Here is an 18,097-nt window from a genome sequence, read left to right as displayed (position 1 = left end):
CAATGTGTTAGCCAGACTAAAAATAATATGCTCTGTTGGCTCTTCCTTAAGTCTAGCCTGCACATTTTGTAGACATTAGTTTCACAAGTATCACAGCTGCTTTTAACTTATCTATTACAACTCCTCTTCTTGAAAACTTGGTTTCAAAAGATTTTCTAAGTGTTTAAATTTATTCTATACAAAAGTTTTTTTTGTCACTGCATAGCAGTTTTTACAAATACATCCCTGCAGGTAAAACAAAAATGAGAAAATGCACAACCACGATTTGTTTGGTAACTTCTGTAATGTGATGGTAGATCATAAAAAGGTGCACTTCTGGGGTGCAAGATTATTTTTCTCCAGAAGTGTCTGACTTTTAATTTAATTATGAGAATGAATCTACTACAGTTAACATATGAGCTTAAGATTGATTCAAGCATACAAATTGTACCCTTTCCCTCCTTACAGATACCCGTTTATATCACAGCTGTGGGTTAATAGCCAGAAATAGTTTCCATATTTTCAAAGGCATTACAAGGTGGCTACTGAAATGTTTTCCTACTAAACCCTCAGTCCCAGCAATGAACCACTTCCCTCCTCTATCCTTTTATTTTACCCATGTCACAGAACTGGTTTATATTGCTATAGTTGTGACTCATTTATCCTTTTATACATATTTTTCCCCCAATATGATAAAATTAAATAGGGCAGTTCTGGTAATAATGATAGGACTCTGTATTCCATAGCTCAATGGATACAATATACATGCAAAGCAGCCAACAGAGAGCTTTGAGCTATAACATTGCAGCAAAGGAGGTAAAAAAAATCCTGACATCTTTAACCTCTTATTTAAAGTTTAATATTTACTGGTCAATGATTCACAAAGCTAGATTTTTTTTTTTTTTTTTAAGTTTCAGAAAAATATCTAGTATCTAATGGAATATATTGAAGGACCCTCCACTCTCACAATAGTTACTATTACAAATAAATGAGGGATTACTTAAAAGGCAGCATGTGATATAGACATCTGCATAGGATAAAAGACCATATATGAAAAGTATTCCCACTCATGATTTAACCTATACTTCACTTGAATTGTTACTTTTCCCAGTTATTAGACCGGGAGAGTTGAAATTTTCTGTCACAACCCAATTTAATACGCTGTTTAAAATACAACTTTCACTTGGCTGTACTGCTTTTATTCAAACCTTTAAAGAGCACTCTTAAAAAAGTTAGTCATCAATATTTTAACCCCCAACATAAATCTCTGCCAAGTCATCTGAACCAGCTGTTGCAGCGTTTCGAACATGCTGCTTTTTCTCACCACCAGGAAGAGATCATTACTCCTCCTTCGTGCAGTGCATTCTGGGTTGATTTCAATCCAGCCTGCTTGTGTTCTGTAGCATTGCTATAAAACTTTCCAGAGAATTCTGGCTCATAAAGTAGTAAATATGTGTTTTGTTTACGAGCCAAAAGTCTCTGGAAAGTTTTATAGCACAGCTACAGGACACAAGCTGGCTTCAATTAGTTATCTTTCCCAGAATGCATTACATGACGGTGAAACAACAATGTCCCCCAGTGGTGAAACTATTCAATGTTACAAGTAGGCTATCTATACAAAACAGCACAACATTTGTAAAGTTAATACTGGCATTTATGATTTTTAATAAAATAAGGCTCCTGTCTAAAGTACACTCTATTCAAAAATTGCCTTTCAGAATCATATAAAAATGTTAGGATATATTATATGGTTTCTCCATTGCAACAGGATCCAGTCACACTGCCGCATCACAACATTCAATGAAAGAATCATGAAAGTTAAAAAAACATTGTAGTGAACATAGGAATAATATGTTTTCTAAAAAAGTATATAGGTCTGCAAAGCAATAGCATGTAAAGGGTATGATGACACTATAAACAAGGCTCAAGCAGTTTATTGACACCAACTTGACCCCTTGATGCAACACTTTCATTGAAAATGCAAATGTTATATAATGCAAAGAAACATGGTGATTCCTTAACATAATTTTAATCTTTGTAGCTAGTGTTTTCTGGCAGACAACAGATTCCTGTGATCAAATTATGTTACTTGGCAAGCATGTATTCCCCAATTAATTTGGCAAACATTGCATCAGGATTTATTTTACTTCTGCAAGACTGTATTAGAACTTCATTATATAAATAATAAAATAATTCCAATTTGTATTTTTAATTATGTTTTCTTCCCTTTTCTTTTGGTCCCCTTACTCCATGTGTGTCATTCCCGGTTAAGAAAGTGGGGAAGTGGCTTGTACGCAGGCCTCTACCAAAATGCTCGAGCCAGCTGATTTTACTGATGCTTTACTAAGTATTTGGAAAAACAAGCAAGTGGTCATGCAAAACTTTACTGCGAAATATGATCCAACTGGAGAAAGTGTAGCCGTGCTGATTACGAGACAACGTAGAAAAATGTTCACTAAAATGGCACTGGAAAGTTCTTTGCAGCAGTGAACTTTCATCAGCAGACTACTACCTTCAGGCACCCTTCACAGCCTAAAACAAAGAAACAGAAGCTCCTGACTATATCCATCTGCACTAAAGAGGTACCAAAAAACAAAAAAAGATATTAAATCAAACATAAATAAGTACGGACGGTGAAAATAAAATTCAGTCATGTTTAAAATGCACAAACACGCCGTGACTGAAATTATTTCATTTGTAGAAATTGTGCATTAGACCACAATGTCCAACACCTTAGTATTTTGGCTGAAGCAAACCATTAACATTACAAAGATTAACCAAAGGCCTTGGATTAAAGCAGCAGGGCTTTTAAACAAATTAAATTATTAAGCATTTAGATTTAAGGTTGCACAGTCAGTGCTATTCCCAGAGGGAAGTCACTCATCACTCAATGGTTTGCTAGCTGAGCAGTATGCCTAAAAAAAAAATCCACAACACAATTTCTGTGATATATTTATTATTTTTTTTTTTTTTTTAAAGGAACATTACAGATACAAGGACTTCACACTTATAATCATGTACACTTATCAGCAGAAGTAACAGGATTAAAGGAAAAGGTGCCTTTAGGAGAGTACTTTCAACAGGTTGTTTATTTTATTAGCTCAACGTTGTAAAGAGAAATCTATTGGCAAAATATTGCTCAACAACTCTGAACTGACCAACTTCATATAAAAACAAATCAGTTGAAGTCATTGGGTCTGATCACTAAATGCAACCATCCATATCCCTTCTGCTTGGCAAACACTGCCCCTGACAAGACACTATTACATCAGCAACTGCATATGCTCTTGTAAAATATTAGTTTGCTTGGAGCTATAAGCAGTCTTTCACATAGATTTCTCTCTGCAGGAAATTGTTCATAAGCCACCCAAATCTATGATATATATAAAATGGCAAGTACTTTACATGGCTGCCCCTGCAGGTACTTTCTCCTTTCAGATCTGTTTTCTGAGCAGATTTATAACACTGCTCGTGTTCCACAGTTCCACCAGTGGCATGCATGGTGCAAATATTTAAATTATGTTACAAATAGCTGTAGGTTGAGCTACTTTAAAAATCAGGAGCCCTACTGTAGGAAAGTGAACACAGATGAGAATGACTACAGAATAAAGGAGATGGTAACTTAGCAATGCAAAATATGGCCAAATAGGTTTTTGCAGTACATTTAAATGATCGTATTTAAAAGTTATTTGACTGCAGAAAATTTCAGGTCATGACATGCAATAGTTAAGTAGCAACTATTACTTAGACAAGGCAAATTTTTAAACACGTCAAACACATCATATGGGGTTAATTCCAATAAAGCCAAAAACAAAGAACTTTGACAACAGGAACATTTGTTTAAATCTCAAATGGAACATTTTAACATTTTCTTGGACATGTTCGATGGTTTTAGCTTAATAGTGATGTTTGGATAAAAGTAATTTATTTTCTATATGGGCATTTCCAACTAAGCTTCTACTGTAAATAAAAACCCCAGCACATTTACTCCAGTTAGCAAAATTACTTACATTAGATGTCAATACAGTAAGAGATGCCACTTTACGTAATGCCATAAAATATCAGTAAAGTTGAAGTAATTAAATTAATTTGGGTATACAAAGAGAGCACACAAGGGACACACATAGATAATCCTCTTGCAATTCTTAAGCAACAGCATGAAACAAGTCTGAAAAGCACAGTAAAACTTCCTAAAAGACTGCGGAAGTTATACCGAAGATTGTTATTGTATGGGTTACATGTGGATTCCCTGTGAAGGAGTAATAAATGATACAAGCATGGAACATCAGGTGTTCTAGTAAGCAACTGCAGATATATGCAGCAGCCTCTCTATAGTCCACAGATATACTAGGCCTCATCACAGCACCTTTTGTTAATTCTCTCGAGAAGTTAGTTCTCTCTCTAATCAACTGATCCATAATATGCTGTAATGAATCCAAGTCTTGTATTTGTGAACTTGATTGAGTTTTGAAGTTCACCTGCCATTGATTTAGAACTGGAGTTTGGATCAATATTAATTTCTCTATTTCACAATGCTAAACGTTTAATGTGGGTGGAACCAGTCCATCCTCGGCAACATCTAAAAATCTTATGCATTATGTTCTACTCTCAAAACCATCAGGCCAGACCTACTCTTCAGATCTACAAGTACTCTTCTCCATTGCATCAGTGTGAAACACTTCATAAAATGTCATCATAAGTACCCTTTTTTTAGTCTCTGCAACTTGGTACTTAAACATATTCTGATATTGTCTAGCTCTCTCTGCACCATCACCCTCCCTGTACTGATCTTCCCTCCTCCCACCAACAATTGCCTTTTCTGATCATTGCTTATATTAAATGTTTTTGCATCACAGCTTACATTAAAAAAAACTTTAAGACTTTAGTAATACACTTTCACATACCAACACAGTACGTTTTATTAAATATCCAAATTTCATTGCGCAAGTGTTGGGCCAACTTTTTCATTCAGTACTGTATTAGGTATTTCACTATTAGCCGCCACCCTTTTTATATAAATTCTACAGCTATTAATGATTTTATTACCTCTGCAGTATTTGTTTCTTGATGCAACACTGCTCAGTTTGTGGTGTGTAATGTGTGTTTTGCTCTTTGTAGTACTAGGTTCATCATTCAAAGTACATTGAACTTTAAAATACTACTGAATTTCTGTTTACAGTGATAAATGTGTAATAGAACAGTTAATGGATAAACATGCTTATACATCTGCACAAAAGTAGTCTTTGTTCAAATTAAAACACAAAACTAGTGCATCATTTCAACATTTAAGAGAATTATTCCAAAACTACAATTATCCAGTTTCCGGTTAAACATGATCCTTATTTCTATTTAAACCTATCAGAGTATTTATCAAGAATATTTTCAAACAGGTGCAGAGCCAGAACGTTAAAAAGATGGAAAGATCCATTTCAAATGAGCTAGTGTATATAAAAATGAAAATCAGCTTTAGTGTTGGTGGTGGATAAAATGGACAGGCAACACTCTCTGGTTCTTCCCCTATATACAATTATGCTTAGGAAATGTGAAAAACTCACTTAAATATGGTCATTGGTTGGGAAATTATTTAGGTTATATGGTTGTTTAAAATCTTACTGGACTTATTACCTAGACCATGTTGTGAGAACATGTAATTTGGCACAGAGGACAAGATCAAGGCTATAAACAAAATGTCTTATCAAACATCAACAATAACTATTAAAAATCCTTGTAATTAAAATATAAAAATAACTCCCAACTTTGTACCTTCAGAATCAAAATCTACAGATGAAGAACAGCTGTAAAAACAAACAGGTCTGGAGATACAAATCTTGAATGCACAAGCCCTCGATTAAAGATCAAATACGGTTCAGTTATTCTTTGAAAATAGTATCAGCTACCACATTAAGGAACTTAATTTTGTGCTGTTAATCACTTTACAGAATACATGTAGCTTAGCAGCAATAGAAAAGTTATGAACTATTAATATCAATGTGAAATTGCCAGGTTACAGTACAGGGGTCTGATAAATCTATGGATGGAACATTTACAGTGGGTTTGATTAAAAATATGCAACAGTACATTTCAGCTCATCACAATTCCCTACTCCTTCAATTAAAAAAGTGATACATTTGACTGTTAACTTTGGAATATGTTCTAAAGATGCAAAAGGTTATGATTTAAAACAAATATGCCAAACATAAAAGTATTACACTATATCTCCAGTTAATTAAGTCAATGTTCACACCAAGTTCCTCTTTTATTTTCGCAATTAACGTTTCAAAAGTGAGAAGAGTACTTCAAATATTTTAATGTTCAGGGAAAGTGCATTTTTCAGATATAGAAACTCAACTGTGCAAACTAAGAAAAAACATTAACTGTAGCAGTCCAGTTGCAGTACTCCACTGCATTTTGTTTAATAGGTATATTGTGGAACCATAACTTGTAATTATACATTAGGACAAACTACCAGGAATGTAAACATTGCAAATGTGTAAAATAAGGAAACTCCCACAAGGCAAGCAAATAGCATTCATTTTATATCTGAAGAAAATATTTTTTGAACATTTACAATAAATATTGAACTGCTTGATTTAAAGTGCATATGATTTGAAGAGGTAAATTTAAAAAGCATTTAATTCAGATTAGGAATATGCTGCATAGAATGCAAGATACAGTTCCCTGTACCAGCACCACAGCCCCTACTTTATCAGCTCAAAGTGAAACAGCTGTTTTTTTTGGTCTACCATCTGTGTTCAAACTTGTTACAATTACCTGGACCACTACAGTTAACTGGCATTGATTTCACACAGTAACATTCAATCACTTTAAAGTGCCTTTAATCTCAGAACAATTATTTCAGATTTTGTTTCAGTGAAATAAAGTACAACCTGGAACTCATCAGGTTTTAGTCCAGTAAAAAAGTGAATGGAAAGACCTGAATCAGCAGTTTATTTTTAAAGATAAACAAACATTCAGGTGATTTATAAATATGTGGGCTCTTTGCCAAGACAAGTAAATATTGCAATGATAGCATTTATTTAATTACAAGAATGACATCTCTGACAGAGATTGTAGAAATGTAATTTTTAAAGCAATAAAAGCAACCATTTTCTCTCACAGGTATCCACATCCAATTTGTTCACATTTCTTACAGTCTGTAAAGAAATTGACTAGTCAGGGAGCTTATTCATTGAATTTATTACAATTTATTCAGCTCCAAGGCACATTACAGTCTTCTGTTACTACAGAAATGTATAAAGAACAAACAGAGCAGTTTTGTCATATACAGTACAGCATTTTGCTCTACTATTTAAAGCATTCGTGCATCCATAAAGCAAAAAAAAAACACGTTATAAAAAATTCAGATCACTGAATCATAAAATGAAAGATTTTGCCCTTGGAAACTATTAAAAAGAACCCCTCACCTTTAAAAAAAAGTCACTTTGTAGGAGACTATCCCCAGGGCTTGTAACATAACTAACTGTAACCATTCTTTGTAACAATTTGTTTGCATTTCTGCAGGCGTCAACACTGGCCTTGGCAATTCAGCGAAGTGCATACATTTACAAAAACACACCAGCAGCGTTAATTGCTAAGTGCTATGATTCTGTACCTAGCCAACACACTGCCATCAATAAGTGAAAACAGTATTAAGCAGTAATATCTGATATTCTTTAAACAAAACCAGGTTCATCCTTCAAATGAAGAAGAGTACATACCTTGTTTCAAAATATAGAAACATACGACGAAAATGAAAAATGTCTATACATAAGACTAACTTTTTAGTTCTTATTCACATTTTACTTCAATTACTGAAGTTAAAAAATTACGGGTCTCTTTCTTTTTTGACCTTAACGTCCCCTGCTAAGATTGTAGCAATCTCTCCTTGCATGAATGCCCAAGGGACATTTGAACCTACTAAAGGGCATTTTTCTCCACTGGGGCAATAAACTTCTCCATTCGCCCCCTGAGCCTTGATGCTCTCCCGAGAGCATGGGAAACAGAATTTATGATTGGGCACTGACGGGCATTGCACAAAGTGAGTGTCCTCCAAACGTTCATGACAAATGGTGCAGCACAGGGGCCCGTTGTTGGCCATCGGTGAGTCTGGAATGTTTGGAGGGTGAACGGGATCTATGCTGGGGTTGGGATGGCTGTTAGGAGGGGCCACGGACAGAGCAACATCCCCATTCCTGGACACCATGCGGCGCTGGCTGCCCCCTGACGCCGGGGACACCGGACTGTTGCTGTTCCTCCTGGCGCTGGTCGTAGTGGTCGAGTGTACGGAATTGCTGCTGTCCTTTGGCGAGTGGGCATTTCCAAGGGTGTCAGCCACGGACATGAGGGCGGCCATGGGGGACTGTCCATTCTGGGCGCTGCATTCGGGAGGGGTGGTCCGGTTGGGTGGCAGGGGGGGACCCCCGTGCGCCACGCCGCCTGCTCCAAAGGCGCCGGATGCCGCCATGGTGAGCTTTAAGGCTTCGTTCTGGTTTGACAACCACTGCTGCTGCCGCTCCTCCAGCTTTACGCTGCCCGCTTCCGAGTCGGGCTCGGGCGAAGCTTTCCGCTTGCGGATCCCAGTCCTCGAGCTGCTGGGCGGGGGACGGGGCAGGTTGCACAGGGCGGTGGGCAAGATGGGACAACTGGCGTCGATGTGGGGCTGCGGCAGCATGTCGGCCCCCACCACCTCCTTGAAAAAACGCACCGACTCGGGCAGCAGGTCGCCCAGCAGGCGCCAGTCTCCCGAGCCGTGCTTCTTCTCGTACTCTAAGTACTTGAAGCCGGACGACAGGCCTCTGCCGAAATCCTTCATGCAGTCCTGGTACATCTGCTTGGCCACCCCCGAGGCGCTGGAGAAGACATTGGCCGAGCCGCTCGGGTACTCGATGAAGATCTTAAGCTCGTAGTCCATCCCGGGCTTGGAGACGGCGTCGAAGGCGAACACTCGGCCTAGTAACGAGTGGTCCTTCTTGAAGCGCACGTCGAAGGGGTTGCAGTTGGACAGGGTGAGCAGCGTCTCCCGCACGATCTTGGGCTTGTTCGCCCAGTCCTCGGAGCGGTTCCTCAGGCTCTCGCCCAGCTCGGCCAGGGTCTCGGCGTTGCGCTGCTTCTCCTTCAGTTCCCTCTCCTGGTCGCTGCTGGATACCGAGCCCGGCCGCTTGTTTACATCGTTCAGAACCTGGCTGCTGGTGGTCAGCGAGGTGCCCGCCAGGCTGGTGGATGGAGACGGCCGGCCGAGCAGACCGTGCGGGGCCAGGGCTCCCGCCGACGGGCCGTTTAAGGTGGTCTGAGGCAGCAGGTTGGGCGGCACGGTGACTGGGCCCGGAGGCACGATGCCGTGATTTCTCCGCGATGAATTGGGACTCTGCCGATTCAGCTCCGGCGGTATGTCCTCGGGTTTGGGGAATCCGTTGGGTCCGCTCAAGCCATTGGGAAGCCTGCCAGCGTGGGCGAGGCCCGGGTACTCGAAGCGCGGTCTCTCGGCGCTCAGGGAATAGCGATCGAGAGGCGGCTGTGGCGCCTTGGACGAGCCGTCGACGTGGTTGAGCTGTTGAGCCGCCTCTTTGCTGGCGCCCAAGGACTGAACTTTGACAGGCGGCGGCCCTGGGGAGCGGCCCTCCTGGAAGCCGTGAGCCCTCTTAAGCTGCCGCGCCGTCTCGATCACAAACTCGATACGATCGGCCCCTTCGTAGTTGACGCAGCCCCGGCAAACGGGCTCGGTAAAATCCCAGATCATGGCCCACGGCATGCGGGGCAGGTCGCAGAGGTAACACGACTGTCTCCGGGACGAAGACACCTGTGCAGCGGACATGATGCGGAAGGTGTTGAAATTCAGCGTCTGTTGTCGGTGTGTCCGCGGGGGCTGGGTGATGTGTAGGCCCTTCCTTGTGGTGCTGTGGCCGGGCCCGGGCTCACTTTCCTTCCCTTTCCTCTTCTCTTCGCTTTCTCTTCTCCTCTCGGCCGCGCCACCGAGCTCCTCCGAGCACCACGTGACGTCAGCCGCCGCTCTGCAGCCGCAACACGGCTGCTGCGCACGCGCACATTCCTCTCTCTTCTCCTCCCCTCCCCCTCCTTTCCTTAACGCTCCAGCATGTGTGCTCTGGTCAATAAAAATCTTAAAACTGCAGAGTCTTAAAGCTCCGGGGCACTTACAGGCCTAATCCATTTAGGTATTAACGCAAGCATCCTAGTCTCACTCTCGCCCCCTCGCTTCTCGTTTCACGCGAATCATCGTGTACTTGATTTGCTCGAATCCACCACGCAATTTCACACACGCAGTAGTGCCGGATGGTAACGTGGTTTGGTTCTTGACCCCAAAAATGTTTCAAAACGAATGCTAGAAACTTTCCATTTTAACAATTCAGTTACTAGAGTACATTGTGAGAATGCTTGTTAAAATAGGTCCGTTGTAATTCTCAACAATGCACTGAAGACCAACAGGCAAAAGGACGAAAGTTGTATTTAAAGGCAAAATGAGACACTAGCTCAACAATTACTTTATACATTTAAAATTCCAGATTGCAATTAAACTACGACGGTCCTATCTCCAGTCAGTCCTAATAGGACCGAAATAACATTTACTTTGTCGAACAATTGACCTCTTAACTACAACTTCGGGCCATGTATTAGAATGACTAAAAACAAAACTGCGTTAAGAGGATCTCCTTTAACCGTCATAAAAGCATAACCCTCATGATAATAGAAAGTAGTTACTGTATAAATACATATTTAACTTGTGGGGATGTTATGTCAGTGTTTGCGATGTTGTCTAGGTTTTCCCCCGCCTCTCAGCTGCAGCTTTCAACAGCAGCTCCAGTCCCGCCCCATGACGTCAGGGCCTGTTCTATTTCAGTTCTCTTTAGAATGTCGCAACTCTCCAGCGTTTTGCGCCATGTCACTCACAGACCGAGCCCACATTTTATTCTCTGCTGATAATTCTGCACTGAAGCTGCTCATCTGCTTTTCAGACTCCCAATGTATTGGCAGAAATCCATTCATTACAAGACATATGTATTTTTAAGATCGTCGTTAAACTAGTAAAACAGACCTTTGACGTATCCCTCCCAGAAACAAAGGGGGCAGTTTCTTAAAACTACAATCTCCACATTTTTTCGAAGTAAACATACTCCGACCGATTTAAGAGCGGTGTCGGTGAGGCTTGATGGGGAAATGGTAAAAACAAACCATCGTTAAGTCAGGAAAAAATATTAAATAATTTCATTGCTTAAAAAAACGTTAAAATGTTTGGCCAAATAATTATGCAACTTCCACCCAAATCTAACCAACCCAATGCCAGTTTCCTGTTGTGCAATTTGCTGTGTAAACGGCAATCTAAAACGATAAGCTCTCTCCCAATGAATACTTGTATTTACTTTCCATGAAAGTAGTTGCCCGATGGTGCGTGCCCCGAGGTGAGGGAGGTGCTGCTTGTTTTTCCAGTATGGTTTAATCATTAATATGGATGTGGGCCATCAACTTCGGAGGCTACGTCAGCACTTTAATATAAATATAACCATTTGGTTACTGTTTAATAAAGGTAACATTTAACTCGAACTTGTAAAGGCTATAGAATAGGAAATCTAGAAATGAAGAGAAACAAACCCAACTGGAAAATGTTACCTTAAAACTTTTATCTAATTTTTCCGCTACCGTTAGTTTATTGCAATTCCATGAACAACACTGAAATAGGTCTATATTTTATATCAACATCCACTTGTTATTATGCTGTAGATTGCATTCAACTTTGTTACATTAAAAATAGTTCCGAAAGTAAAACTAATTTCTGTAGCGCTTCTAAAGTCGAACTTAAATCAGGATACAACCCTCCCCCACCTCGGCTCCACATAAAAAGGAAGAAATGATCCGTGCAGCACTCACTCAGTGACCTGTTTGTTCAGATTGCCATCCTGTTAAAGCTCGATACTTTACCAGAGTAAACACAACCTCGTTGGATTTTTCATGTTACGTACTTATCACTAAAAGCTGACCATAAGACAAAATTGTTTATATATTACAACAGTTCAGTAAGCATCTTACTTATACAACTGGAATTTGGAATTCGGACTCTGAAAACGACCCATAAACCTAGACACATCACTATGTCACAGGAGTATGCACAGTGTAGTTTCAATATTTGCAATCATCATACAATTCTACATTAATTTAAAAGGGTCTAACAAATTAAGAGATTAATTGTTTCTTAATTCTGAATAAAAAACATTAAACATGCTTCCCAGACCTGAAACTACGTTACAAAAAAACTAGAAAGTTCATCTTAAAGGGTCTTATCTCAACAGACAATTTAGTAATTTATTAACACATGGTATCACTTTGCCAATCATATTTGTGTCTACTTTAAAAAAATAGCACACTTTGCAGTATTCTAATTTCTGCAGAATTGGAAGCTTGGCAGAGTTACCACATAGCAGTCATTGTTGCAGCTGAATTTTTGGCGTGAGATATTCCAGAAATTTAATTTACCCAGGGAAACCCCCCATGGGGAAGTGGGCAATACGCACATTTAAAGGAAGAGAGTACCCACTTATCATTTATTTAAAATAAAGAGCTTTCTGACCTAATTTAAATAGATGACTTTTTAAAAAAAAAGAGTAATAAATGTTATTTTGAGCTGTTCACTCTCAATTCCCAAGGACTGATAATCAGAGAATGTTACTGAGACACAACACCAGGTTTCCTATGCCATACCTATTTACAATCATTGCTACTCGACTATGTTGTTATAGAACCCCTTTAAGCCACCTTGTTCAACGCTGACAATGTGACATGAAAAGAAATAGGAGAGACTAGTGTGCAGCTACACAAACCCTACTCTAGTAGAAGTAGTAAATGGCAAGACTGATAATTAATAATTCCTGGTTTGCTGTACTTTCTGCCCAACAAATAACATTTTTGAAATATATATAGAAACATAGAAGATAGGAGCAGGAGTAGGCCATTCGGCCCCTCGAGCCTGCTCTGCCATTCAATGAGACCATGGCTGATCATCCAAATTCAGTACCCTGTCCCTGCTTTCTCCCCATATCCCTTGATCCCTTTAGCCTTAAGAAATATATCTAACACCTTCTTGAATATATTTAATGAATTGGCCTCAACTGCCTTCTGTGGTAGAGAATTCCACAGGTTCACCACTCTCTGGGTGAAGAAATTCCTCCTCATCTCTGTCCTAAATGGCTTACCCCTTATCCTTAGACTGTGACCCCTGGTTCTGGACTCCCTGGCCATCGGGAACATCCTTCCTGCATCTAGTCTGTCTAGTCCTGTTAGAATTTTATAAGTTTCAATGAGATCCCCTCTCATTCTTCTAAACTCCAGCGAGTATAAGCCCAATCGACCCAATCTCTCCTCATACGTCATTCCTGCCATCCCAGGTATCAGTCTGGTGAATCTTTGCTTCACTCCCTCCATGGCAAGAACATCCTTCCTCAGATAAGGCGACCAAAACTGCACACAATATTCAAGGTGTGGTCTCACCAAGGCCCTGTACAGCTGCAGCAAGACATCCTTGTTCCTGTACTCAAACCCTCTCGCTACGAAGGCCAACAAACCATTTGCCTTCTTAACTGCCTGCTGCACCTGCATGCTTACCTTCAGCGACTGGTGCACAAGGACACCCAGGTCTCGTTGCACATCCCCTTCTCCCAATCTATTGCCGTTCAGATAATAATCCGCCTTCCTGTTTATGCCACCAAAGTGGATAACCTCGCATTTATCCACATTATACTGCATCTGCCATGCATCTGCCCAATCACCCAACCTGTCCAAATCATACTGGAGTTTCTCAGCATCCTCCTCACAGCACACACGCCCACCCAGCTTTGTGTCGTCTGCAAACTTGGAGATATTACATCTAGTTCCCTCGTCTAGATCATTAATATATATTGTGAATAGCTGGGGTCCTAGGACCGATCCCTGCGGTACCCCACTAGTCACTGCCTGCCACTCGGAAAAAGACCCGTTTATTCCAACTCTTTGCTTCCTGTCTGCCAACCAGTTCTCTATCCAAGTGAATACCTTGCCCCCAATCCCATGTACCTTAACTTTACACGCTAATCTCTTATGCGGGACCTGATCGAAAGCCTTCTGAAAGTCCAAATACACCACATCCACTGGTTCTCCCTTATCTATTCTACCAGTTACATCCTCAAAAAATTCCAGTAGATTAGTCCAAGCACGATTTACCTTTTGTAAATCCATGTTGACTTTGTCCGATCCTTCCACTGTTTTCCAAGTGCTCTGCTATTACATCTTTTTTAATGGACTCTAGCATTTTCCCCCACTACCGATGTCAGGCTTACCGGTCTATAATTCCCCGTTTTCACTATACCACATTTTTTAAATAGTGGAGTTACATTAGCTACCCTCAAATCCATGGGAACTGTTCCAGAGTCTATAGAATTTTGGAAGATGACCAGCAATGCATCTACTATTTCTAGGGCCACTTCCTTAAGTACCCTAGGATGTAGATTATCAGGCCCTTGGGATTTATCGGCCTGCAATCCCGTCAATTTCCCTAACACCATTTCCCTACAAATACTGATTTCATTCAGTTCCTCCCTCTCATTAGATCCTATGTTCCCCGACATCTCTGGGATGTTATTTGTGTCCTCCTTTGTGAAGACAGAACCAAAGTATGTATTTAATTAGTCAGCCATTTCTTTGTTCCCCATTATAAATGTAGTTCATCACATCAGAGACTTTTACTACTACCAAGTGGTCAATAAAGAATTGTTTCTTTAAGACATCTAACATTTACCAAGTATGTTCCCCTCCTTTCTACTGTGTTTATTTGTACTGAAAATTGATTCCTTACATAATAAACATAAAAAACATCTCCGTCAGCCTTCACTTCCTATGCAGCGCAACAGATAATCATAGTAAAACTGATACATAGGGGAAGATTAATGAAAGAGAGGAATACAACGAGCCTTGGAAAAATGAATAAATATATACTTGTCCACCTATGTGGAGTTCAACTCCAACAATTTTTTAAAAAGTTATTTTGTGGCTAGAACTGGGTCTATTTTTATCATGCAGTCAGCAGGATTTTGGCAGCCATATTGAAAATCCCCTTAGCAGCTGTAAATAATTAAATTCACAGGTCAAATTAAAACATGTGTTCATCTCAAATTGAAAAGTTTGATGTAATGATGCAACAGAGCATGGAAAGATTTTATTTCTGTTACTTAATGTAAAGATAAAAATGATTTAAATGCATTTTAAAACCATTTTTGACTGTTAATATGACATTTGGCACACAGTACGTTAGGGCACTGGGCACGAAGTACCTTAGGAGACTGTCGCTTTATCTTTGGGACCTGGCTTTGGATTCTTCCCAGTCTGCTGTAATGGAAGTTTCCTCTTTATGCAAGCAGTAAGGTCCTAATTTAAGATGAGTTTGGTTAATCTGAACCCAGTTCTTAATGTGCAATGGGCAGCACAATTAGCACTAATTTGGCATGATACCATGTGCTGCATTATTCACCCTGTGAACATGGAACTATTTTCATGCTAGATGTGTCCATCATAGAATATCTCTGTTAAAAGTAACAGCTATTATTCATTGGCCCACAGACTAGAAAAAAGCACTAATCAGTTAGAATGATCACTTAAGTTTTTTCACTGATCTCAGAAGACATTTTCGATTAAGTTAAAGTTACAGTTAAAACTTCAGCCTAGCTCCTCAATTCAGTGCTGCAATGTCTTTTGTTTTAGGTACAGACAACTTGTACAATTAATTCTTCCTTCAGACAGTGATCACCTCTGTAAGGTAGTGTTATTGAATATTAAGATACTGTCTGCATTTGTAACAGACATTATAGAGAATATAATGAGAAAATGTACACATTTGGTACAGACATACATCATTCACAATGGAGAAAGAAAGACTTGGATTTATATAGCGCCATTCATGACCACCGGATGTCCCAAAGCACTTTACAGCCAATGAAGTACTTTTGAAGTGAAGTCACCATTGTAAAGAGGGAGCTGAAATGCCAAAGCCAATCCACTTATGAAAAAGATTTTACTTCCACTATGTGTCATTTCTTTTCTCGGCAATCTTCAAATACATTGAGGGTCCTATACATTATTTTGTGTGAATATTTGTGTCTGTGCTGGGCATCACATTTCACTTGTGGCCAGTGTCAGCATTAAATACTCCCCATGACAGGTACTTCACAAGCCAGATAAAGAGTGGAGCTCCCCCGATTCTACCTCAACCGTAGTAAATCAACCCTTTTAAAACAGTATCAATTCTCTCATCACACACCATATATCCATGTGGCCTAAGTAACACTACAAACTTTATGCAAATTTGCTATGCAGTTGTTCATGGGTAAAGTTTTTTAAAAAATGTATCTCTCTTCCTGTAACAGTCTCTCTGTATTTTCTATTCAGATTCAGAGGAACTCCAAGCTTTTGGAGGATTGTAGGGCCAGAAGAGGTTACAGGGATAGGAAGGGATGAGGCCATGAAGAAATTTAAACATGAGAATCGGCAATTTAAATTGGAGAAATTGGGGGACCAGCACCCAATGTACATCAGCAAGAACAGGGGTGATAGGTGAACGGAATCTGTAAGTAAAATCATGTACAGAAAGCAAAATAAGAGAGAAAGAAAGATGGGATTAAGAGAGATAAGAGACAGAAAGAAAAAGTAATTTTTTTTCTCCAACAATAATTCAAATCTGTAGGAATGAGACTCCACACTTGAAAAGTAAATTTTCAGTGCCAGAGAGGTTGTTTGGCAGTAATTAAGACTTGTCACAGCGTTAAAAATTCACTTACACTTGAATGGGCTTTTTTTGGTGCATATAGGATCTAGTGGGTAAGTACCGCAACTTCACGCCCTTCATTTGTTTGAATGCCAAATCTCTTGGCGAGGTACTGTTAGAGTGAAGCTTGTGGAGGAACAGGGCAAATCGGACGGCAGCTTCCTGATTTCCGCGTTTAACTGCGCATCTGCGGACAATTTACTCCATAATAATGGTGAGCGCTGATAGCCTCATCGTTATTCCTACTGCAAAATCTGGGCCTATATTATCCTTTTGATATCGGTTTGCTGAATAAAAACAGAACAAAGGTCTAATGAATCAGTATGTTGATAGCAGTACAATCTTTTCTGTACTCGTATACTGGAGTTTACTCAGACAAAGTAAATATTAACTACAAGTATCCAAGTTTTCAGCCTTACTTTTAATCATTCTCTACTCCAGTTCATTGCACACAATGACCTTCCTTTAACTGCTTAATACAGAATAGTAGTGCAAAGCCATCAACAATAAGGCTGCAATCTCTAAAGCATGCCTATATGGTTTCCAACATGAAATATTATCACATAGCCTCAGAATTGATACTGATCACAGACCAGTGGTACATAACGCTGTCCTGGAGGATGACAGACCCAATATACGTCAACCTCAACATGATGGGTGCATACTATTCAGATATCTTGTCTGTTGCATTTTTCTGAAGATACTTCTATCTTACTGAATATAACCAGCGATATAACTCAGGTCTGTAGGAAACCGACAGTTCCAGGTGATAATTGAATCAGTCCTGTACTGGAAGTTTCTTTACAGGAGTGGGAAACTGTCTTGCAAATACTGCTGACAATGTTCCAGAGTGAAAGATAAACCGTGTGAGAAGTTGAAAGCTTCATGTTGATCAGAACACTATGTTTGTGCAGCACTGAATTCAGCCTGAGCAGGCAGCCAGGGAGCCTAATACAGTCACAGCCCAAGGCACGTAGATACCAGCAAGACCCAAACAGAATAGGTTGGGACTCCAGACCCTATGGTAAATTTTAATGCATTCAGGACTTGATATCAGATAAGCAGTTAGATAGTACAGCAACAGTCCTGCAGTTAAAAGAGATAGGAAACAGCACATAGATATTAGCTGATCCCATGCTCGTGAATGATATAAGGGGACCCAGGGTGAAATCATGTTGTACACCCCAGGTGACCATGCAAGCACAGAATGAGAAATTGTTTGAGGAGCTGTAGTGACACTGTGTTGCGACAAATAGGTGTGGAACCATAGGAGTGTGATGGCACAAAGCTGCATCATGGATGAGAGACAGTGGTACTGGCAGAAAA

The 18,097-nt window shown here is 40.0% G+C and overlaps 2 protein-coding genes across 5 annotated transcripts in view; both read right to left on the bottom strand.

The window, feature by feature from the left end:
* The window catches only part of kiaa0586 (KIAA0586 ortholog), a 674,053-nt gene that overhangs the window by 484,106 nt on the left and 171,850 nt on the right, over positions 1–18,097 (bottom strand). The gene's annotated exons all lie outside the window — the stretch shown is intronic.
* Positions 7,161–10,742, bottom strand: irf2bpl (interferon regulatory factor 2 binding protein-like). Its single transcript, XM_086003279.1, has one exon. The coding sequence runs from the start codon at positions 9,788–9,790 to the stop codon at positions 7,805–7,807; it is 1,986 nt and encodes a 661-aa protein (XP_085859405.1). The 5' UTR covers positions 9,791–10,742; the 3' UTR covers positions 7,161–7,804.

This window comes from Somniosus microcephalus, chromosome 12, assembly GCF_052327205.1.
Source record: "Somniosus microcephalus isolate GS21.2 chromosome 12, FLI_Smic_1.0, whole genome shotgun sequence".
Lineage (NCBI taxonomy): Eukaryota > Metazoa > Chordata > Chondrichthyes > Squaliformes > Somniosidae > Somniosus > Somniosus microcephalus.
This window is presented reverse-complemented; position numbering and strand designations above follow the sequence as displayed.